Here is a 23,967-nt window from a genome sequence, read left to right on the forward strand (position 1 = left end):
TGCATTTTTTGCATTCTGTGAGAACTAATGATCGTGTTATTTTAAATGGGAGATTCCTAGAGGACTCCTCAGCCTCCCCTACTTTCCATGCTGCTCGAGGGCAGTCACTAATCGATTATATGTTGGTATCCTACCAGCTCTTTGATGCAAGTACACAATTCAAGGTACTGAGGACAAACTTGAGTGACCACAGTATTTTATCTCTGGATGTCAACCTGGAACTTAAGTCACTGGAGCCCTGGAATCACAGAGACGATAATATTATGTATAATAGAATAAATGGGTGCACTTTTTGGTCTAATAAACACCTTACACGTTAAGGGAGGCTCTGATCCTGAGACAAGCCTTCCTTGCCTGTCCAGGTCCCCCACTGGCATTACTCAACAACTCCCTTGCTACTGGGGAGGTCCCTCTCTCCTTCAAACAAGCAGCTGTTCTACCCATTTTGAAGAAGCCTAATGCGGACCCCACAATCCTAAGCAACTATCGTCCCATCTCCCTCCTTCCCTACCTAGGCAAGATTCTGGAGACCTATGTCACCCGCTGCCTGAGCTCCTTCATAGAGAAATCTTCCTTCCTCGACTCCCAACAAGCCGGGTTTAGACCCCTCCATTCCACTGAGGCGGTCATAGTAGCAGTCATGGACGCCCTCAGGCAAGGTGCCGACAAAAACATCCCTCTGGCCCTTGTCCTTTTAGATCTTTCGGCTGCATTCGACACGGTCGATCATGCCATTTTGATCGACCGTGTCCACAATGCTGGCATTCAGGGGGTGGCCCTTAACTGGCTCAGATCTTTCCTTGACCAGCGCTCACAAGCTGTTCATTTGTCTACCTTCTCTGCACCTCTCACATCCCTTTCTTGTGGTGTTCCCCAAGGTTCTGCACTGTCCCCTCTCTTATTTAATTTATATCTGCAACCCTTACTAACGTCTCTCCGCAACTCCCCTATCACAACTTTTAATTATGCGGATGACCTTCAGTTAATTTTTCCCATTGCTTCTTCTTCCTCCTCCCGTCTTAATTTTCAGTCCACAATGCTGTCTATTGCTGAGTGGATGTATCACAGCCAACTAAAGTTGAACCCCACAACAACTGAACTTGTACTGGTGGGGGGTCCCTCAAACCCCTGGAACTCCTCCTTCTGGCCAACCTCCCTGGGGACGGCACCTACCCCTGTGAGAACTGTGAAAAGTCTGGGGGTGATCATCTCTAATGACCTTTCGATGAGACCTCAAATCAACTCGGTCACCTCATCCTGTTTTTTCCATCTCAGGCGGATACGTAAAATCAGTTGGTTTCTCACCAGGGAGGCCTTAATCCAAGTCATCATTGCCCTCATCACCTCCAGGCTCGACTACGCCAACACGCTGTACGCGGGTATTCCAGCATGCCACCTCCATCGGCTGCAGCTGGTTCAGAATCAGGCGGCCCGCTTGATTTTCCGCCAGCCTAAACACCAGCATGTCACCCCCCTCCTCCGTAGTCTCCACTGGCTCCCGGTCTCTATGCGCTGCACCTTTAAACTGGCATGTTCAGTTTTTAAGGCCCTCTCCGAGGCAGCCCCAGTCTTTACCTCATCCGCCTTGACACGTCACATCCCCCTCAGAGCTCTTCGCTCTGCATCCCTTAACCTTCTGGTGGTTCCTAAATTTAAACGGAAAAAACATGGCGGACTGAGTTTTTCTGTGTTGGCCCCCTTCACTTGGAACTCCCTGCCACCTACACTTCGTTTATGCCCCAGTTATGACTGCTTTCGCAGTTTACTAAAAACCCGGCTCTTCCAGTCTGCCTTTGAATAACCTCCCCCTCCTTTGATCACTGTACTTGTCAAGAGCGCCATGAAACCATTGTTGAAAGTGCGCGGTATAAATAATTTTAACGTAACGTAACGTAACGTTATTGAAAATGCAAGCTCTGGTCCTATACAGGAAAATTGCATCACCTGGTTTGAGAAGAATCTGGCCTTATTTAGATCATGTGGAAAGACAGTCTGAGTTGATGACATTAATCAATTAGTGAGTATATCGGGTGTGAGAAGGTGGGTTGGTAAATGCTGTCCACTATTTAAAGTGAGCACCTTGTACCAGTCCACAGGACCCTTATGATGTATGAGGTCAAAGACAACCTTACTGAAAGCTATCCTAGTGGTAGCTATGGAGAGCAGCGTTCAGGCTTAATCTTGAAGGAGTGTAAAGCAGCTTGTTTTAACAGAATATCACCTCCTAAATGACTAAATGAAAGGAGAACCACAGTGTTTATATAAAAATATGTATTTATTAATATAACATTCTCTACTAGTTTCTATGTGAGACTAGGGCATAAAGCACACAGTACTGAATCAATAGTCGTAAATAGCACAATATACAGCGGGCTCCAGGGGGAGACCGAACTATATACTAAAGAAATGCTATAACAACGACGGCTTCACTAGAAAGAGGGTCTAGAGCACAGAGGACGGGTGCAGTGAGGAAAAGCAGTTAAGGGCACTTCTAAAAGGACTTCGAGCAAACTCTTTGGAACTTAGGAGGTCAAAGATAACCTTATTAAAAGCTATCCTAGTGGTAGCTATGGAGAGCAGCCTTCAGGCTTAATCTTGAAGGAATGTAAAGCAGCTTGTTTTACCAGAACATCACCTCCTAAATGACTAAATGAAAGGAGAACCACAGTGTTTATATAAAAATATGTATTTATTAATATAACATTCCCTACTTGTCTCTATGTGAGACTAGGGCATAAAGCACACAATACTGAATCAATAGTCGTAAATAGCACAATACACAGCGGGCTCCAGGGGGAGACCGAACCATATACTAAAAAAATGCTATAACAACGACGGCTTGACTAGACACAGGGCCTAGAGCACGGAGGACGGGGGCAGTGAGGAAACGCAGACGGGTGCCCTGTACAACTCTATGGGAATGTCGCAGTTGGAAAATTACAAGTTAAGGACACTTCTAAAAGGACTTCAAGCAAACCCTTTGGAACTTAAGAGGTTCTAAGGCCAACCCACCCATGAGTACCAAGGTACCTGTGTTACCTATCCCAGAGGAACTGAGTGCATAGGTGTCAAGTGGTGTTGGAAACGTTCATCATTTTCAATGGAGAGCTGAAAAGGAGTACTGCTGCCAGGAAGGCGAAGAGTGTCCGGTGGAATCCAAGCCTGGATTCAAGGTCAGAGGAACCCAAAAGCAGAGGGGACAGAGTCTAGGTCACTTCTGGTGACCAGGGACTCGGTAGTCAAATGCCCACCGATGTCGGGTGCTTCAGGTGCAGAGAAGCGTTGCTTGACTCTGCAGCCACGGGGACCAGGAGACATCAAGGATGACCAAAGTCTGGAGGTGAGCTGTCTCACAAAGGATGTCGAGAGCAGAGGGGTCGATATCCGGCTGGAGCACCAACAAACCTTGGCAACTGCAACCCACGCGGTCAGAGGAACAGGTTAGGGTGTGGACCAGCAAAGTCCAGGGAACTCTCCAAGCAATGGAGAGTCAGGGCACGTCTGGAGCAACCAGGTAATCCCAAGAATTAACAAGGTGACCCTCGCTAGGACCCAAAGGCCAAAGGACCAGGGATCGCGAGGAGACCTCAGTAAGTCTGCAAAGCACCAGCCCACAGGACACTCGGAGAGTGGAGGCCGTAAATCTTTGGTACAAATACTGCTCAGGATCAGGACTACATGGAGTCTTAAGCACAGGCTCAGGAATCGTCACTAAGCACATGCACTTGCAAAAGTATGTGGTGCACAGGGGTTCGGGGGTTCGGGTTGCACGGTCCACATGAGGGATGCTGGTCTCAGAATCACTGAGAGGGCAGATCGACCTCAGGGACCATCGGGATCCCACAATCCTGTGTTGCTAAAATCTTCGGATTCCTCAGGAGCTCGGGAGAAGCAAACCGGTCTGATGTGTTTAGGTGCCTGCTTTTGCAGGAGAGTAACTCCTTTACTCCAAGGGAGATTCTTCAGTCGTCCAGCATCTCGCAGGCAGTCGAAGTACTTGGTTTCTTCTTTGCAGAATCTTGTCCAAGTAAAATCTAAAGCCCTGCAGCCAGGTAACCCACTTTATACCCATGGGAAGGGGTTGGAAAGATTCTGTGGACCTTGCCAGGGGTGGGGCAGGACAGAGGGTAGGCTACACCCATGTCCTTTGTCCAATGGCTCCCAAAACTGGTTTGAGCTGGACTATGCACAGGGACACCAAATGTGCCCCAAATGCAGACTTTCTGGCACTCTCAGAGTGCACCCACCCAGGCCCAATACACTAAACCCTGTCCGGGAGGTGGTCACACCTCCCTGTGACAGGATGCCTATTGTCAAGACCTCCTCTGCTAGAGCTTGGCTCAGCAGCAGGAGAGCATAATCTTGTCTGTGGCTGGCAGCATCTATTTTGTGCAGCCCAGGTCGAGAAAGCTGGTGTCAGGTAGACCGGTGACCCACATATGTTCCTTTAGAAGGGAGGAATCATACCTCACACACCAGTTACTGGTGTGGAGGTATGAGTCCAAGGTGTTTGACACCAAACACGATATATTTCTAAGCAGCCGTTTTAAAGTTAGCATTTACAGCGAGGTTATAATGCACCTAAACATATAAGTCTGGCTGCATCATAGACAACACCAGAGAATGGTGGTCTCAGAAGGCTGCAGAGGGGCGCTGCTCATGCAGGGGCATCCTCTCACGTAAAACCTAGCACCCTGCCTTCAGGATTAATAAGGCCTGCCATAGGGGTGACTGATAGGTATTTAAGTGTAGTTATTTAGAGAGATATAGTGAACCTATAAGTCAGTAAGTGGTGCAAGCACCAACTTACTTAGTCTGCAGTAGCAGGCCTGTCGTGTCAATTTGGATGGCCTCTCAGGGGTGGCATAATACATCCTTCAGCCCATGGGAGACCCCTGGGGTACCTATGCCCTGGGTACATGGTGTACCATATACTAGGGACTGATAAGGGTACCCCAGTATCCAATCTGGAGTGTACCTAAAGTACATGCATATCAATTTACAGGAGAAAGCAGATAGACTGTGGTCATTGATAGCAGGATCCCAGACAGACTATGCTAAAAACAGTGTGACATCAGCAAAAAGTGGGGGTAACCATAAGAAGCAGATACTACTTTCGTACATCGGGGGAGGTTAACACTGGAGATAAATCCCCTTGTAAGGGATCAATTTAAGCAGTATTCTTTGACTAGGCAAAGGGAAATCAATTGATTGAAGTAAGTAAGAAGAAGAATGAAGGCATCCGAACATAGAGGGGTGGAAGATTTAAATTGGATTAAACTAAGAAAGGTTTCGCAGTCCGGTGACTCTCATAAATATTTGGGCTTTGATAGCTCAATACTGTGATAGTAGAATTAAGGCAAAAGCCATTTTTATACCAGATGTAGAGTGGACCCAATAGATTTCACAGTTATATGCACTAAATTCTACGAACAGGCTTCATTTAGAGTTAACCTCGGAATTCATTAAAGGGGTAAGGTACTCAGGTGCAATGGGCCCAGACAATATTCCGATAGCTTTAATCAAACAAGATAGTTCTGCATGGGCTTAATTCCTTTGTCCGGTATTCTCCTATTGCTATGCATATGGGATTATTCCGTCTCCCTGGAGAGGAAGTATTGTGGTTCTATTATATAAAAGGGGTCCCAAAACGTTCCCTGCCTGTTTTTGGCAGATCGGATTACTGGCTACAACCGCAAAACTGTTTGCAAAGAGCACACTTCTCCATCTCCAGGAATGGGCGTTTGGCAATAATCTCATCTCTGCAGAGCAAGCAGAGTTCCATAAGCAGAGAGGCACTTTAAATAATATTACTGCCCTGCAAACCTTGATCGAAATATATCCAATGGGCAAGGGAATGGCCCTATACACAGCTTTTATAGATTTCTCCATGGTTTTCGATGGGTTGACCAGTAGACACTGTGGAGGAAATTGTCCGCAATGGGGATCCCTGTGCATTTGCTCAGATTGATCATTGCATTGCATTCGTCAACTTGGACCGAGGTCTTGATGGGAGTAATCAGGGCCTGTCGAGTAATTCAACCCCCAAAGTTAGGAACAATGAAAATGAGCTGTCTACTTTTCGCGGATGATGCCATTGTGTTGGACTTAACGCCGATAGGATTACAAAGGCGTCTAAATGAATTAGATCACTACTCGGATGACCATTTCAAAAAACATAAATACTGAAGGTGGGTGGTGAACTCCGCTCAACCAGCGGGTTTGCGGACTTTTGCCAACACAGCGCTCCGCTGGGAGGGCGGTGTTCAGGCAAAATTTCTGACTCCGCGGTGTAGTGGACTTTGCCCCAGCACCCATGCCCAAATCAGGACTAGAAAGCAGCACTTACCTGGTCTGGTATCTCTGCCATGCAAAGGCTGCCCTCCTCCTCACTATGGTCTCCTCCTTGCGGCCCCCCGGTCTTAAACCGCTAGGTTGTATATCTTGGGAGGACTACGCGCGAGCATGCGCAGTCCTCGCAAGAAGTACAACACGAGGTTGGCAACCAGCGAGGACCACAAGGAGGATACCACGGTGAGGAGGAGGGCAGTCTGGGCATGGCAGGGAGCAGAGACGCCAGACCAGGTAAGTGCACTTGCTTACATCCCATGCAGATTTCCTCTCTTAGGGTAGAGTGGAGTTTTTAGGCAACTCCATGGAACTCCGCCCAGCGGCCCAGGCCAAATCCGCTAACCCTTAATAAATACCTCAAAAAGCAAAATTATGTTTTTTAGATAGCGGCGATGTAGAGTTAGGAAAAATATGCCTTGGTTTCTGGGGAAAGACAAACTTTGATGGTTTTAAGTTGTACCTGTATTTAGGAAGAACTTTTAAAAGCAAGTGTTCTAGCAGTGATCACATTGACCAGTGCAGAAGTGGGGCAACATCTCAGGCCTGCGCAATTGGTAGACTTTATAAATGTTGCGGGCAAAGACACTTTGCATGTTTTATCAGTTTACAAAATTAAAATCCCGCCTGAGGTATGCTTGTAAATCAGTGGATGAACAGCAGTGGGATTTTTTCGAGAAGGTGAAAGGGCGCTTTTGGTGCCAAATTTGTAATTTGAACCGTGCAGCCCCTATAGCAGTGATTCGACTTATGTGTTTGCCTTGGCTGCATGTTTAAGATGGAATAATGCTGTTGTAGGGGAAGTTCTCTTGTACAAATGATTTCTTGATCAATCAGTAAATATATACTTTTATTAAGCAACAGAGAATAGTTGGTGATCTCACACAAGCTAGTGGGTAACTGACATAGAATCTACAAAGCATGGAACTCTAGCAAGGTACAGGCTCTACATAGAACATGTCACTTAAAGTGAAAGACACAAACAAGCAATAGGTGGATACAACATATCCTCTTCCCTTCACTCTATTACAAAATTGTTGAGAAGGTGAGCAACAAGGAAAAGAAATAAGGGAGAGACAAGAAGGGTAAAAGGGAAGAAAATAACAATGGACTGAAAACAATATGACAATAAAAATCAAAAGATATATACACTAGATACCAATATACAACACACCAACAGTTTCAAAACCCATCACAAATATAATCCTTTAAATAGTTAGGAAGACGTCTACATCTCTGATCCCTCGCACCGCAACGCATTGAAATGTTTTCTAAAGGTACCATGTCATTTCCATTAACATTTCCTTTTTTGTTCATAATAACACTTCTTTTCATTCCCATTTTATTTTTATCCTTTTCATCGGTATTGTGTTTCTTGTATAGTGCCACTCTCCTTAGATTCCAATTTTCTCCGTTATACAATGTTACAAATCTGTTATGAACCGTTCGCACCCTAAACGGACCTCTAAACTTTGTTAAACCACTCGAAATTCGACCCGGTTTTACCTTCTCCCAATCATTTACTGAAATACGATCTTTCTCACCAAAATCTTCTTCTTCCTTCAATTTCACACCATCCACATCCCCTAAACCAATACACTCTTTCATCCACGCAGGAATCAACTTTGTGCTAGCTGGTCGACCTCTCATCAGATTAAACGGAATTTTCCCTGAAGTATAGTTTTCAGTGGTACGATAAGCCCACACTAAATCATTCACCATGTCCCTGACACAACCCAGAGTAGACACAGCAAACATTCCACACACCTCTCAACCCATTCTGAAATTTCCTGATCCATTGCGGGCCACCAAAAATATTCTCTCAACCTTTTTTTTGTGAGAGATTGACCAAGATGGCCTTCATGTGCTAGCTTAAACACAATCCTTAAATCCTGCTGTGGAACGAACTTGTCGTCCTTCATCACGATGTTCTCCTCAACATCATAAATTGACAATTCATTTAAAACCTTTAAATACGGCCTAACAGCAGGATCAAGTGTACTTTCACGTCTTGCTCCTTTAACAATAAGTTCCTTAACACTACGCATCACCTTATCTTTTGCCATGCACTCATCCCATTGTGACTTACCGATAGCACCAGTGCACATATCCACCAATTCATCAATGGTTGCCACAGAACCTTCACACAAAAACGATTCTACTCCTTTTTTATCTATAACATCCCATGGCAAAGGAAGGCTAGACAACCCATCTGCTTGACAATTTTTCCATCCAGGGATGTATTCTATCTTATACAAAAACTCTTGCATCCTCGCTGCTAATCTGGCCAGCCTCGCTGAACCCTTTCCTGCACCACCCGGCGACAAAATTCTCAGCAATGGCCCATGATCAGTCTGTATTCTAAAATGAAATCCCTACAAGTACATCCTAAAATACTCGCAGCCCCATGCAGCTGCCAACGCTTCCCTCTCAATTATGGAATAATTCCTCTCTGACCCAGTCAAAGATCTAGAAGCAAACGCTACAGTTTTGATGCCTGTTGGATGTAATTGTGAAAGAACTGCACCCAACCCCACTGCACTAGCATCAACAGTTAAAACCGATTCCAGTTTTGTGTCAAATGGGGTAAGAATTTTTGCCTCACACACCTCTTTCTTTATGTTCTCAAACGCCTTTTCCTGTTCCACTCCCCGCACAAACTTGCAACCTTTCCTGAGCAATTCTCTAATTTTCTCTGTTTTATCTGCAAAGTTTCTTACGAATTTCGCATAATATTCTATAAGACCTAAGAACGATCTTAACTGGTCCTTGTCAACAGGTGTGGGCGCTTTCCTTATAGATTCTACTAAATCTCTTTTTGGTTTAACACCTTCTGCAGAAAGTGTATACCACAAATACTCAACCTCTTCAACTGCAAATTTGCATTTTTCTTTAACCACTTGCACGCTACTGACAAAGCCAGCTCGTCATGGGCTTTACCTATGCTGCGCTCATGACGAGCTGGCTTTGTCATGAACAAGCCTTTTTCTACTTCTTCAGCGCACAGCGGGAAAACGCGGTAGCGCTGAAGCAGTTAACGTCAAACCTGTGCTTTCCATTTTATTCAAAACTTCGTTAAGTATTACATTGTGCTCCTCCATAGTACAACCAAATAATAGAACGTCATCCTGAAAATAAACAAAATTTCTAATTCCCCCCAAAACTGAACCCATCATACGCTGAAATACTCCAGCAGCAGACGCCAGCCCAAAAGGCATCCGAGTAAATTGAAAGATTCCTTCTGAGGTAATAAACACAGTCAAAGATTTTGATTAATCATGCAGCCTAATTTGATGATACGCACTACGTAAATCCAATTTTGTGAAGAACTTTCCACCCTTTAACAATAGGACCAATTCGTTTATGTTGGGTAAGGGAAAGGTGTCCACGATTATATTCTGGTTCAAGGTGCGCAAATCAACACAGAATCTGTACTTGCTGTCCGATTTGGTTGTGATGACTACTGTAGAAATCCAACTCGACGTTTCAGTCTGTTCAATCACCCCTTGTTCCAACATCTCGCTCAACATTTTCTTCACCTCACACCTAGCTATAATAGGTACTTTCCTAACTCTATGCTGCATAGGTACAGCGTTTTTTTTTCAACACAATTTTATTAGAATACCCCCTCAATTCCCCAATTTCCTCTTTAAACAAATTAGGGACACTCTCGATAATGGATTCAGTTGAAATATCATTCACCACCATGACTTGGTCTTTAGCCCTCGGATCTAATATGATATGTAGGTCATACTGATGACCCCATCCCAAAATTGGTGGGCCTGAATGTGCTACATACACTTTTCCATTCACAGGTCTATTCTTAAAACCAATGTCTGTTTGCATGTACCCCACTATATCTATATCTGGCCAATTGTCTCTATACAAACTCTCAGGAATAATTGTCCAAAATTAACCTGGGTCTAGTGTGAGTTCAATAGCCTTACCCCCAATAATGAATAAGGCTTTAGGTCTCATCCTCCGACCAGGTTCCATCTCCAACTCTTCATCACTCACACACAAGATTTTCTTTGCACCTTCAACATTACTACACATGCTGGTACGCTTCCCCTCCTCTTGTACTACAGCCACCTTCATCCTAATCCCCTTGCCTCACATTTTATAAAAGTTACCTTTTTTCCCACATTTCCTACACTCCTTAACTAATGCGAAACATTTCTTGAAGTCAGCGGTGTGATAGGTACTACCACATCTTGTGCAAATCTTCCCTATGTTCCTGTACTGTTCAGGGTTACTAGATGGACCATCACCACCATACCTCCTGAAACTACTCTCTCCTTTTCCACTAGACTTCTTATTATTCACTGCAGCTACTTCCTCATCCATTTCCACACTCAATGTATATTCCTTTGCACCATCTTTCCGTTCCATTTCTTTCATGCAGGCACTTGACTCCTCCACTACCTTAGCTATATCAATTGCATTCTGTAGTGATGGGTTCTTTGCTGCCCACAATTTCTCTTGCATCTTTTTATTCCTACACTGGACTATCAGTTGGTCCCTGATCATCTCGTCCCTTATCTCTCCAAAGTTACATCTTTGTGATAGTTCACGTAAGCGTGTAACAAACTGGTCAATATTCTCATCCTGCCTTTGTGGTTGCGTATGTCTTGCCATAACTATATTTACCTCTTTTGAATACTGCCTCTTAAGCCTTGCCTTGCTTCTTGATATACATTACTAATCACTCTCCCATCCGCATTTGTACCTGCAGGTAAAAAAACGTAAACGTGTGTTGTCCCTCTTTTCCCAAAGTACTTAAAAGTAATGCCTTCTTCCTCACAGCGCTAAAGTCTTTCCCATCCAATGCCTCAATGTAATTTTCAAAAATGTCAATCCATTCATCCCATTCAATGGGTGGATCTCCACTCTGCTGTAAAAACAAGGGAGGAACTATAATGTTCTGACTCTCCATACTTGTTACAATTTTCACCACACAACCTAACACACAACACTCTCCAAATGTGTCAAGTAACTGTATCCGTTAAATCTCATGAGATAAATAATGCTCTTTTTTCCAAAGAAAGAACATGGAAATATTTTTTAAATGTCGTCTTCAACTGTCACTTCTTCAGAATTTTACTATTTCCACATCCACAGTAAAAGGTTACTTTTTCCATGAATCCACAATAAAAGTATAGAAATAGTCACAAATTTTCCTGTGCTCCTTTCACTTACTTCGTATTTTTCCTCTAAAACAACCAAGTCCCATCCATCAGCACGTTTAATCCATGAAGTTAAGCAAGTTCCTTCGTAATTTCCTTTTTCCCCGTTGCTAGGTAACTCTACCTAGTTTCAAAATGGCTGCTATGTTGTTTCGTCATCACATACGCTACGTAGCACGTTGTGAACTCACGCTGTCCCGGAACGTCGCGTCCGAACCTTCACGTCACACTCACTCCAACAGCACTCAGCTCGAGCTAATCAGCGTGCATCAGCCGTTCCCATTCAAACGATTACAGTATGTTGTTTCTTGTTTTCTATCTCTAATTTAATATTCGCACCCTGCCGGCCTCCCGCAAATGTTTTTCAAAGTATAAATTCTGCAAAACTCACAGTTCGTTGTCAAATTCCTTCCAATGGCATGTATTTTCTGCAGTTTTCTTTTAAGTATAAGGATCCATCAGCAATTTTTTTATAAAAAGAATGAAGTAAACACGCCGTTCCTTCTTTCAACACACCCGTCTCTTTCTCTTCTTATGTGCAAATTCCGCTTTCCTTTCTTACATTTATTGTCTTCACGCGTTTCAATTCTTTTCCACCAACGGAGGTTCCTCCTCACTCTGTGCTTCTCTATCCCACTAGTCAATCGTCGGCAACTGTTGTAGGGGAAGTTCTCTTGTACAAATGATTTCTTGATCAATCAGTAAATATATACTTTTATTAAGCAACAGAGAATAGTTGGTGATCCCACACAAGCTAGTGGGTAACTGACAGAATCTACAAAGCATGGAACTCTAGCGAGGTACAGGTTCTACATAGAACATGTTACTTAAAGTGAAAGACACAAACAAGAAATATGTGAATACAACAAATGCCTTACTGAATACTGTTGAGAATGGTATTACCGGTAGCATTAAGACAGGATTTTTTTTCCTGCTTGAAGGGGAAAATGCGCTGTCTTTAGGAATTATTTATTGATTTTATTTATTTTGGAGTTTTATATAGCGCTTACAAAACCCGGGGGTATCAGAGCACTTTACAGCATACATGAATAGAAAACATAAACATTAGAATGCAGTGAGTAGCATCTAGAGTACAGGAGGTCAAAAAGATCGAGGTCATTGGGCAGAAAGCCACATTTTGAGGAAGCCACAGTCGTATTTGCAATTGGGATAGTGGCGTAGGCTCTCTACTAAAACAAGTTTTGAAAACTCTAATAGAATTTTTTTACGAAATCTGACGTAAAAGAGATACTGTATTGTGTTCAGGGCATTCCAGTAATGATATAATGGTGGGGAGCAGCATTTGTAAACAACCTCAACCGTATGGGGTATGTAATCTTCCCCACGGAGAGCGAGAACTATCCTGTTGCTAAGGTTGAATTTGCTTCCTTTACGAATTATAACAGGTGCATGGGAAGGATTAGCCAGGCAGGACAGACTTTGTCACCTATGTGGAAACTAGGTGTAGTCTGTCCCTGTCACTACAATCTCTACGACATCATCTTTTAAGACCATGGTATCTAGAATACAACATTGCTACAGCTGAGGAGGCCTGAAACTGTCTCTTGCCCTCCCCCTCTATGAATCAGTGTGTTTCTCAATGTTTAGGTTTTTTAAGCAAATCTTAAATATATTTTAAAGAAGGACTAATGTGTTGTGTTTAGTTGTGGTATATTCAACAGGGTCCCTTTTGGGCAAAATTAATTGCATATTATAAGTAGAATTTTAGGGTCTTTGTATTATATAGTTGATGTTGTTAGAGTATTTAATGGTATAATTCAATTTGCACTGACCTAGTTAGCATTGCATTTTAAAATATTTGTGAAATTGGTTTTATATTTGCACACTTGCACTTTCGACATATTGAATGCTTTTATAAATGTTGTACTGTACAATGAAATTTGTACCTGCTAGGTTCTTGCATGTAATTTATCTCCATATTAAGCCTTGAATGATTTGGTATATTGGGAGTCTTTCTTGTATATTTTTATGTGGAACTCTTTGGAACTCCAAACCGTAATAAAATAATTGAAAAAAAGATAAATCAATGAGGTTCGATCTTTAGTGGTGCAGTTAGCTTCTCTCCTGCACTCACGTCTGCTCTCATTCTCACAGACTGATCAGTAAATTTCCTCATTGGTTTATTATTGCAAGTAACTTCCAACTACTAAAGTGACACATCGGCACAGGCATGCATCTCGACTTAATGCATTGGTAACACTATCACAGCCCTCAAGTGTTCATCACTAAGGGCTCCTTCTCAGTGATTTCAGTTGTTGAACACAGACAAGATGGAAGTACTGATCTTCTGCAACAACTGCAACCCATGGAGCGATGCCTATTGGCTGTCGGACCTGGGGTCCACACCCATACTCACCAACCACGCAATAAACCTCTGAATCATCCTAGATAACAAGCTCACCATGAATTCACAGATCAATTGCACCTCCTCTGCCTACTTACTCACTCTGCGCATTCAATGTAAAATCTTCAAGTCGCTATTCCAGCACACCAGACGCACCAAAACATAGGGCCTCATCACCAGGCTACTGGACTATGGCAACACTCTCTACGTAGGAATAGCTGCATACCTCTTACAGAGACTCCAAACCATACAGAACACCGCAGCAAGACTCGTCCTTTACCTCCCCTGACAAACCGACATTCCACTACACCTCAAGCAACTCCACTGGCTCCCTGTACAGAAGAGATGTGAATTCAAGCTGCTGACTCACACACAAGGTTCTACACAAGAAGGACCCGCCTAAATTACCCACTGACTGAACTTCCACCAATCATTGAGAAGACTTTGCTCTACCTCCCCTTCACTTGCCCACACTCCTCACATCTACTGAGCAGATGTGGAGGACGCTCTTTCTCCTAAATCACAGAAAAGACCTAGAACAGCCTCATCATGCAACACCGTACTGTCACCTCCTTTCCGGAATTCAGAAGGGGCCTCAAGACCTGGTTGTTCGAATGAGCCTCCCAGGATCTGCAAGCTCTTGGATACCGTATTGAGTGATCAGCAGTGTTATATAAATGTGATTGATTTATTATATTTATACGTACAATGGCATAAAATTGCACCGCCGCTGACCTTTTTTTCTTTCGCAACACAAGTTAGTATCCAAAAGCACAGAAAATGGATGTTTTTATCAAGGGTGAATCGAGTTTTTGATGACCCACTAGTACAGTTTTTTTCCCCAAATCGTTAACGTTTAAAGCGTGCCATTTCATGAGCGGCAGGAATGCGTAATTAATAAGCACTCGAATTCTAGTGCCATTGTTATACACATGATGGTTTCATTTTCCTCTCAAGCGCAAACATTTTGTGGTATCAGATGAACACAAGTCTATTTTAGTGAATCAGCATGCCATTATTCTTCAACTTCCCACTGCTTAAATAAGTAATCATTTACCTACAATAACGCAGAGCTTACTGTGATGTTCTCTCTTTTTCCCTGTATTTCTTTTCTTCCTTTCCCTTTAAGACATGTCATACCTCCCCTTCGTTCTTAATTCTCAGAATGTACTTGCTTCTAGAATTCTGCATTTGTCAGTTACTTGTGGCTGTTCATGGATGAGGTTTTAATAAACCCACTCTGTTTAACCTGATGATCTTCAACTACGTTTTGTTTCTTATTATACAACATTATACTGGCGACGATTGGAAACGACCTCAACAGGACAACACAACAGATTTCCTGACCTGCCTTCTCCTCCAGCGGCTGTTCGTGCGTGATTCGAGTGAAGCGAAGACTTCCCAGCGGCAGCATTAAAACTACCACGTTGGTGAGGAGAGCGGGTGGTGTTTGACCAGGGAAAATTATAATATTAAGACTTTGCGCGTAAATGAATAAACTCGTTTGGTGCTCGCGCTCAGTTTGGTGCTCACACTCCACGTCTTGATCGCTGACGTCAATATGCGTTTCAGGCGTGTGCGTTTCACTTAAAGGAAGGAACACACTACGCGCTGACGGAAGCTGACTCTGACGTTATAATTTAACAACGTTGCGCTTCAGGAGTTCTGCGCTGCGTTCCAACGGAACGTCCTTTGTGTCTATCTAACAATACTGCATTTCAGGAAACCGGCGCTACGTTCTAATAGAACGTTCTTTGCTTTATCGTTCCCTTCTGTCAAACAGAGAGAAAAAAAAAGAGGTGGATGGAACTTTCGAAGTTTTCATTTGTTTGACGCTGTCTCCTTTATTCAATTGTTCTGCTCAAAGTCTCCTATATTGAACTTTATACAATAGTTATTTATTTTCTTCATTATAACACACTAAAGGAAGATAATGAACAATTAGTAAATAAACATTGCGCAATTAAGAAAGAATAAACCTTTAAGTGGTGATCAAAAGAAAAAGGATTCAAAGTTATCACACATATATATTTAAAAAAACATTTTTTTACTTACCTTAAAAAAAAAAAAAAAAAAAATGCAAAATGTAACACAACCTGCATTTTTCCTTACGAGTCCAGGAGATCCTAATGTAAAATGGAAGAAATGAAAAAAAATATTTGCAAATTACGCTAGAGTCTGCGGAACCAACTTGAGTGCAGAAAGAAAACACTCACTTCTTCTGCATTGTCTTGGTGGTGAAGGACAAGATGTTCTCGAACATTTACCAGACCTATCGGCTGCTGAACAAAGAAGTCTAAATGAATACGAGATAGCCATTCTTCAACTTGACAGACATTATTTACCTAGACTTAGCACCATCATGGAGAGATATCATTTTGGCTTGCGTGAACAAAAAAAAGATGAAACAGTAGAAGAATACGTATCTTCTTTGAGAAAGCTTGCTTCGTCATGTAACTTTGGACAGACTCTTGATGAGAGAATACGTGATCAGTTCGTTTTAAGATGCGCACATGATGATATAAGAAAAGAGCTGTGGCTAAAGGATGAGCCTCCTTTAGAGGAAGTTTTAACTATTGCAAAACAAGTTGAACATATGACGAGATGTGTTGGTGAACTTAAAAAAGAGAAAGAGAAGCCATCTGCTCCTGAGTCAAAGGACGAAGTAAAAGTAGATGAGACTGTTTATCAACTAAAGAAAGTAGAAAATGTTACTAATGAAGAGAAACATGTTAGATCTTCTAATCCTTCTTTCTTTTCCTCCAGTAACAAATTTTCTTGTTTTAGGTGTGGTCAAGCTAATCATTTAGCTAATTCACCTATGTGTCCTGCCTTAAAAGTTACATGCAATTTATGTAATAAGAAGGGTCATTTTGCAAAATTATGCAGGAGCAAAACGTATAATGGTGACAACTCAAGGAGAAGATGGTCTCAACCTCATGTAAGATCTATTTGTTTTGAGGTAAATGGTGACAAATCAGATCATCCTTCTCATTTGGTTAAGGTAGAAGGCTCAATGATAAATTTAAAATTTGATTCCTGCTCAAAAATAACTATAATTGATGAAAAATTGTATAACGAACTATTTAAAGGAAAAGTAAAACTGTTCAAATGTGATATTTTTCCATTGGGGTATAGTGAAAAACCTGTTGTGATGCTGGGTTATTTCATGGCTGAGATAGAACTTGGTTCAAGGATCACTGTTGGTAAAGTCTACGTGTCAAAGAAAGGTGATGCGCTATTAGGATGGTTACACCAACGTTATTTGGGAGTAACGCTTGATCCCAATGCCACTCCCCAAGTTCAAATTCATGAAGTATCTGACTCTGTACGTAACAACATGAGTGATGATGGTTTGTCTTTGTCTTTAGCAGAACAATTTCCAAATGTATTTAAAGAAGTATTAGGGTGTTTGCGTGGTTACAAACATCATATTAAATTAAAAGTTAATGCTCTTCCTGTTGTGGCTAAAGTAAGGAGGATTCCCCTTGTAGAACAAGCGAAGGTTCAGGAAGAACTCGATAAGCTTGTGAAAAATAATATTATCGAACCCGTGGAGGCAACTGAGTGGCTTGCTCCTGTGGTTATTGCAAAGAAACCCACTGGTGAGATTCGTCTTTGCATTGACCTAAGAGCTCTAAATAAGGAAGTTGTTGTTGATAGGTTTCCCCTTCCTAATATAGATGAGATAGTCAGCACCTTGGAGGGTGCAAAGTATTTTACCACTCTCGATTTAGCTTCCGCGTACCATCAGGTAGAGCTAGATAGCTATTCTCAAGACCTGACGGCCTTCATTACACCTATGGGTACGTTTAAATTTAAGAGAATGCCTTTTGGTCTCGTCTCGGCGGCCTCTGTCTTTCAAAGAATCATGTCAAAGATCTTAAGAGGTTTGTCAGGTGTTAAGTGCTATCAGGATAATTTGTTAATTTATGGAAGCAATGTTCTTGAGCATGATTGTCGTGTGGCTGATGTGTTAAAACGGTTAGATGGTGCTGGTATGACCTTAAAAAGATCTAAATGCAAATTTAGAGTTCAGGAAGTTAACTATTTAGGTCATTGTATCACTGGTGATGGTGTCTTTCCAAAGAAAGAACTTGTGGAATCTATTGACAAAGTTAAAGATCCAACTTGTAAAGATGAACTTCTCTCATTCTTGGGTATGGTGGAATTTTATGGTAAATTCATCCCTAATTTCGCAAACAAAACCCATAATTTAAGGAAATTAACTGCAAAAAATGTTGTGTTTGACTGGTCTTGTGAATGTAAGGCTGAATTTGAGTGTATCAAGAAGGAGTTGAATAAAGCTCCTTCTCTTCATGCGTTTGTTCCTGGATTGCCCACTATTATGTTTACTGACGCTAGTGATAAAGGGCTGGGTGCTGTTTTGATTCAGAAGAGAAATGGAAAGGATTGTCTAATTTGTTGTTCTTCTCGTTGTCTAAAAGGATCAGAGTTTAATTACTCTGTAATAGAGAAAGAATCACTTGCTATTTACTGGGCTTTGAGAAAGTTCAAGAATCTCATTTGGGGAACGAAGGTGTGTGTGTTGTCTGATCATAAGCCTTTGAGGGAGGTCTTTTCGAAGAAAGGTCTTGATGCTATTTCCTCAAGAATTAGGAAATGGATTGTTTCCCTGCAGGAATTTGAGTTTGAAGTACAGTATATTCCTGGGATAGCTAACAGGTCAGCTGATTGTTTATCTAGATTGGTTAACAGTGAGAATACTGATCTGGATGATTTATGTGAACCTGATGAGTGTACTAATGTGTGTGAAATTACTGATGGTGCAATTGATGAAACTGAATGGAGGTTGGAGTTGGGCAAAGATGAAGAAATATCTAATGTTATTCTTTCTTTAATGAGCAAATCTCGTCTGTCTAAACCTTGGTCTTTGGTTTCTGATGAACTCTCTGTAAATAATGGTCTGTTGACTCGAGGTACTAAACTTGTTCCTCCCTCCTCTCTAGGAGGAAAGTTGTTGACTCATGCCCATTGTGGTCATTTGGGGATTGTGAAAACCAAAGAGTTTCTGCGAATGCAATTTTGGTGGCCAGGTATGGATCTTGAAATTGAAAGATTGGTCAGAGAATGTCCTGAGTGTTGCTCTAGTGATAAGATTTTAAAAACTAAACAGATGCCTATGGTTGTGAGGGCTTTACCTGGTCATCCATGGGATGAGGTTGCCATTGACATTTTAGGTCCTTTATCTGGTGTTTCCGATACTCCTTACCTCATTGTATTAATTGACCTCTACTCAAGGTGGATTGAGGTTTCTGCTGTCAGAGAAATTACCTCTGATTCCATCATTAAGTTTTTGGAGCCCCTGTTCTATAAGGAAGGTTTTCCAAATAGTTTGCTGTCTGACAATGGCCCTCAGTTCTGTTCCTCTGTTTTTGTTGATTTTCTAAAAAAATGTGGGGTTACTCATAAGAAGTGTTCACTATACCACCCTGAGACTAATGGTGCCGTAGAGAGGGTCAATAAGACGCTGAAGGAGTCAATTCAACTTGCTCGCGCTTCAGGTTTAAATTGGAAAACCACTCTCCAGGACAGAATAAATACCTATCGTTTTGTCCCTCATTCCTCTACTGGGAGGTCACCGTTTGAACTGTTCAAAGGGAGGATTCCCAATACTTTGTTATGTCCTGGGTGGATGTGTTTAAATAAAGGGCTGGTGGATAATGACTTGGGTGATTGGAGGGCAAGAGAGCTACTCAAGCAGATTGCACGTAAAACGTACTTTGACAAAAAGAAAAGTGTAAACTTTCAGGATGTCAAAGTGGGTGATCTTGTAAAAATAAAGACCCCAGTTGGACGAAAACCGTGGTCTAAATATACTGATGTTAGAGCTGTTATCAAGATTTTCAGGAATGCTGTTAAGACTGAAGATGGAAGAATCTGGAATAAGAGTCGTGTTGTGGTTGTTAATCCTAATTTGTCTCATGACTCATCTCATAATGATAATGGTTTGTGCAATAATTCTTATCTTCCTTCCAACTTTTCATTTGACAGGTCATCGTCTGTTTTTAAAAGATGTCAAAGAATTCGTAGGGCCCCGAGCTACTTAAAGGATTATGTTTAGCTCGCTTTCCTTATGTTTACGTTGTTTAACTTGTTTTCTCTCTCTTATTTATAAAGAAAGGGAGATGTGTGATGTTCTCTCTTTTTCCCTGTATTTCTTTTCTTCCTTTCCCTTTAAGACATGTCATACCTCCCCTTCGTTCTTAATTCTCAGAATGTACTTGCTTCTAGAATTCTGCATTTGTCAGTTACTTGTGGCTGTTCATGGATGAGGTTTTAATAAACCCACTCTGTTTAACCTGATGATCTTCAACTACATTTTGTTTCTTATTATACAACATTATACTTACCAAATTGACATTATTTATGATTTCAAATATCCGGTTTCTCACTTTCTCAGTTTTCTGATCGTATTTTTTAAACTGAAAGAAAATAAATTAACAACTTTTACCATGAGGATACAGCTCTGTAAGTTATAACGAAAGCAGATTTTTTTTTAATATATTCACTCACACCAACATGAATTTTTTTCTGGAACATTTAATCAGAGCTAAAATTAAAGAACCAATTAGGAGTCTTCAGAGACAACGACCTCTTTTCACTCTAAAGATTGGTACATCTGTTCATTGGACGTGCTCTACAAAGGTGGGTACCTCTGTAAAAATCTTCTGAACTACACAAAAAGGGGGTCACAAGCCACTGGCAATCTGGATATCTGACACAGTGAAACAGACTTTTTAAGTCTCGCAACAGTCAACTTTAGCGGTCTGTAAAGGCCTAATGTCACAAATACATTTCCTACACAATGTACGATATACATTATACCACTGGGGGCCCTCAAGATTTTGAATAGAATCCGCAACGAGGCTGAGACTGCAGGACGCCTAGCGCACGTGCATTCAAAACTATTTTGAAGAGTCGGACATCTGTATGCCTATCTATAGCATAGTTATTTAGGCACTGTTTGGCCTACTTCAAATAACAGTGATATCCTGGCTAGCAGCTAATTCTGAATACGTGTGGGGGGGAGGGGGGGGTGGCATTTCTTTTTCATTTTGTTCCCATTTCGTAGCTACATATCTATGGTTCATCTCGAAATCATTGCTGCGCCGATTTAAGCCAGGACACACTGTGCCAGGACAGGGAAGAGCAGGGACCACTTTTGGGGGTGAGAATATTAGGTAGATGCCTAGTCTGCCAATAGCAGGAGGTACAATGTTTATAGTACAAGCAGCTAATGTGTACAATTACTAGAATCGGGGTATAAAAAATGAACCTTAAACAAGAGAAGGCACAAATCCTTGTGCTGGCCTTACATGATGAAGACTACTGAGACAGAAATAGTGGAGATGAGTACGAGAGAGAATGGTGTACGTATGAAAGAGAGTGGCCAAGAGAGTGGGAAAAATTAGCAGAATGTTGCAGATGTATGTGTAATGGATTAAATCTGGATAGAAAAGGGTGAGGGAGGGACAGGTGTGAATAAAGAGTGTGTGGGCACTGAGGGGAAGCGACAAGGATGACGAAACAAATGAAGGAGAATCAAAAGAATATCTAATAGAGAAATTGGGAATAAAAAGACAGAAGAGGCAATGGTGGGAGAACAAAAGAGCTACAGAGAGGTGTGTTTTCTTTGTTTTTGCACTTGTTGCCTCTAGTGGGCCATACTAGGTAAGTCGCTCCCTCCAGCCCCTTTCACACCTAAAGTAGGGAAGGTTTTCCCCAATATAGCATAGTCTCAGCCTTTGACAAATGTGTATCAAAAGACAGAAGTTGTATCTAAAGAGTGCCTGGGCCGAGTTTGTGGCGTGCCAAAAAATACTGTAGACTGAGGTAAGTCGTGCTGCTCCAAGAGTCTGTCATGCACTGTAAAATCAGTGCAAATAGCACTATGCGCAGCGCAAGAGGGCGCAGGATCTTTCTGCCGCTCGAGTAGACGTTCTACTTGAGCAGCAGCTTCCTCAACGAGAGAGGCAGATTTCTCAACGTAAGGAATAGCGATCTGCTGCGACCCCCACGTTGAGAAATCTCGCTGGGAGGCGGTCAAGTGTACGATTTTCCCCGCTCTGCAATTTAACCTTGGCGAGTCCCAAGAGAGGAAAAACTCTGCACCACTTCATGGAGTTTTTTGGAACTCCGCGCTCTACGCAAAGTGGGAAAAACTCCACAAATCACGCAAGCAGAGTGGAATTTTACTCCCAGGCCTAAAAATGAAGTTACAGCAGCAAGGTTTAACATTATCACATCAGGAGTTACAGCTGGTCTCCGAACGACTGCAGCAGGCCCTTCGGGATGCTGATGTGGGAAAACACCTGAGTGAGAATGGTGTAAGAACCCTCATATTCACTCACTCTGTTCAGTTTAGTTTAAATATTTATTCGACTATCAAAAGAGGTAGCCATAAAAGTACAATCATATTAGATTTAAAAAACAGTTTAAAAAAAGTAGATACAATAACAATAATTAAAATAATTTCATTTCTTATATTATGTCAAGACACATTCTCATGTTAATAGGCTTCACATTAGACATGGCATTATTATTGCTTAAAGGAAAATCAACTACAGAATTATAAATATCAATTAAATTCTTTTCTACCCTGTTTGGATACTTTTCCTCACATTGATTGATTTCAAGGGCAATGTTGTAACATATCAAGGGGTCACCTAGTGTCACCAGAAATGTTATTGCTACTTCATGTGACCTAATGTTATGGGTGCCTTACAATGGTTTAAGATAAAAACATCAAAAATTCTGTTAAAAGTTACAAAACAACATAAAGTGCAATGTGCTCTGTTTACTTTTTTTAATAGCACGGACATGGTACTTCATCAGATGGATAAGTCCTCATTTTTGGAAATGCTACAAGGTGATGAACAAAGCCACATCTTAATCTTAGTAGCACAAAACAGTGCTGGGCATAGTTTACATATAACAAATAATTATTAGCACCCTCCTCTAAGTCAGGACTTTCGCCTTTGGGGAAGTATAAAGGAGGGAAATCCAAGCTACAAAAACGATGGGAAGCCCCATGCATTGAAGAATAGTAAATAGGTAGTCCCATTCTACCGAGTCAAAGGCCTTTGTGGCGTCCAGGAAGACCACCACTAGTGCCAATTGTGGGTCAACATTTTGTAGAATAGAAAAAAAGGTCCGGAGATTGTGGGAAGCCGCCCTACCAGGGATCAACCCGGCTTGGTCCGGCAAGACCAGTTTCTCCATCAGGAGACTGAGGCGGTTAGCCAATAACTTGGCAAGAATTTTCAAGTCAGTATTGATGAGGGAGAGGGGCCGATAGGAGTCGCATCGGTCCGCAGGTTTGCCGGGTTTCAGGAGTGAGGTAATGAGTGCCTCTCTCATCGATGCAGGAATAATCTGAACCTCCTGGGCCTCCAGGTAGACCTCTTTCAGCACTGGAAGTAATTGGTCAATATATGTTTTGTAAAAATCTACGGGGAGCCCTTCGGAGCCCGGCACTTTCGCTGATTTCATCTGCATAATAGCTTCTCAGAGCTCATCATCCTCAAAGGGGGCTGGCAAGAATTCCCTCTGGTGATCCCCCAGCCAGCCCAGTGCAACATCCTCAAGATAGTGAGTGAGATCTGGGGGGGCAGTAAGACGAGTACTGTAGAGGTCTGTGTAGAATTCAGGGCATGTGTGCAAAATCTCTAGACTGTCTCTGTGATGCACCCCAGCGCCATCCACCACAATCTAATATGTAATTAGAAAAGCGGGCTGTTGAATTTGAGTCGCCAGTGCCCTGCCGGGTCTTTACCCCCTCCCCATAGCGATGGGCAGTGAAGTATTTGATCTCCAGCTCCGCCGTGGTGGTATAGTCAGTGAGCTGTTCCACGCTGTAGGGTTCGGATGGTTAATAAGTCTTGTAGTGATTTAGACAGGGCATGCTTTAAGACTTGTAGGGCTTTCGTGCAAGCACCGTAGAACCACCCCTTTTTTTTTGCATAAAGGACCAGGGTTCTTTGTTAGGAGTGATTTAATGGAATTTGTGATGGTACAGAAATTCTCGGTCACTAACAGTGGGAT

General features: G+C 42.1%; 1 protein-coding gene across 6 annotated transcripts in view; it reads right to left on the minus strand.

The window, feature by feature from the left end:
• LOC144791764 (disintegrin and metalloproteinase domain-containing protein 28-like) overlaps positions 1-23,967 on the minus strand; it is a 3,516,669-nt gene that overhangs the window by 2,436,459 nt on the left and 1,056,243 nt on the right. For all 6 annotated transcript variants that reach the window (XM_078666532.1, XM_078666533.1, XM_078666531.1 and 3 more), the window contains one exon: positions 20,274-20,345. In XM_078666532.1, coding sequence (XP_078522658.1) covers positions 20,274-20,345 — 72 coding nt within the window. The remainder of the gene's footprint in view (positions 1-20,273; positions 20,346-23,967) is intronic.

Source organism: Lissotriton helveticus, chromosome 11 (assembly GCF_964261635.1).
Source record: "Lissotriton helveticus chromosome 11, aLisHel1.1, whole genome shotgun sequence".
NCBI lineage: Eukaryota > Metazoa > Chordata > Amphibia > Caudata > Salamandridae > Lissotriton > Lissotriton helveticus.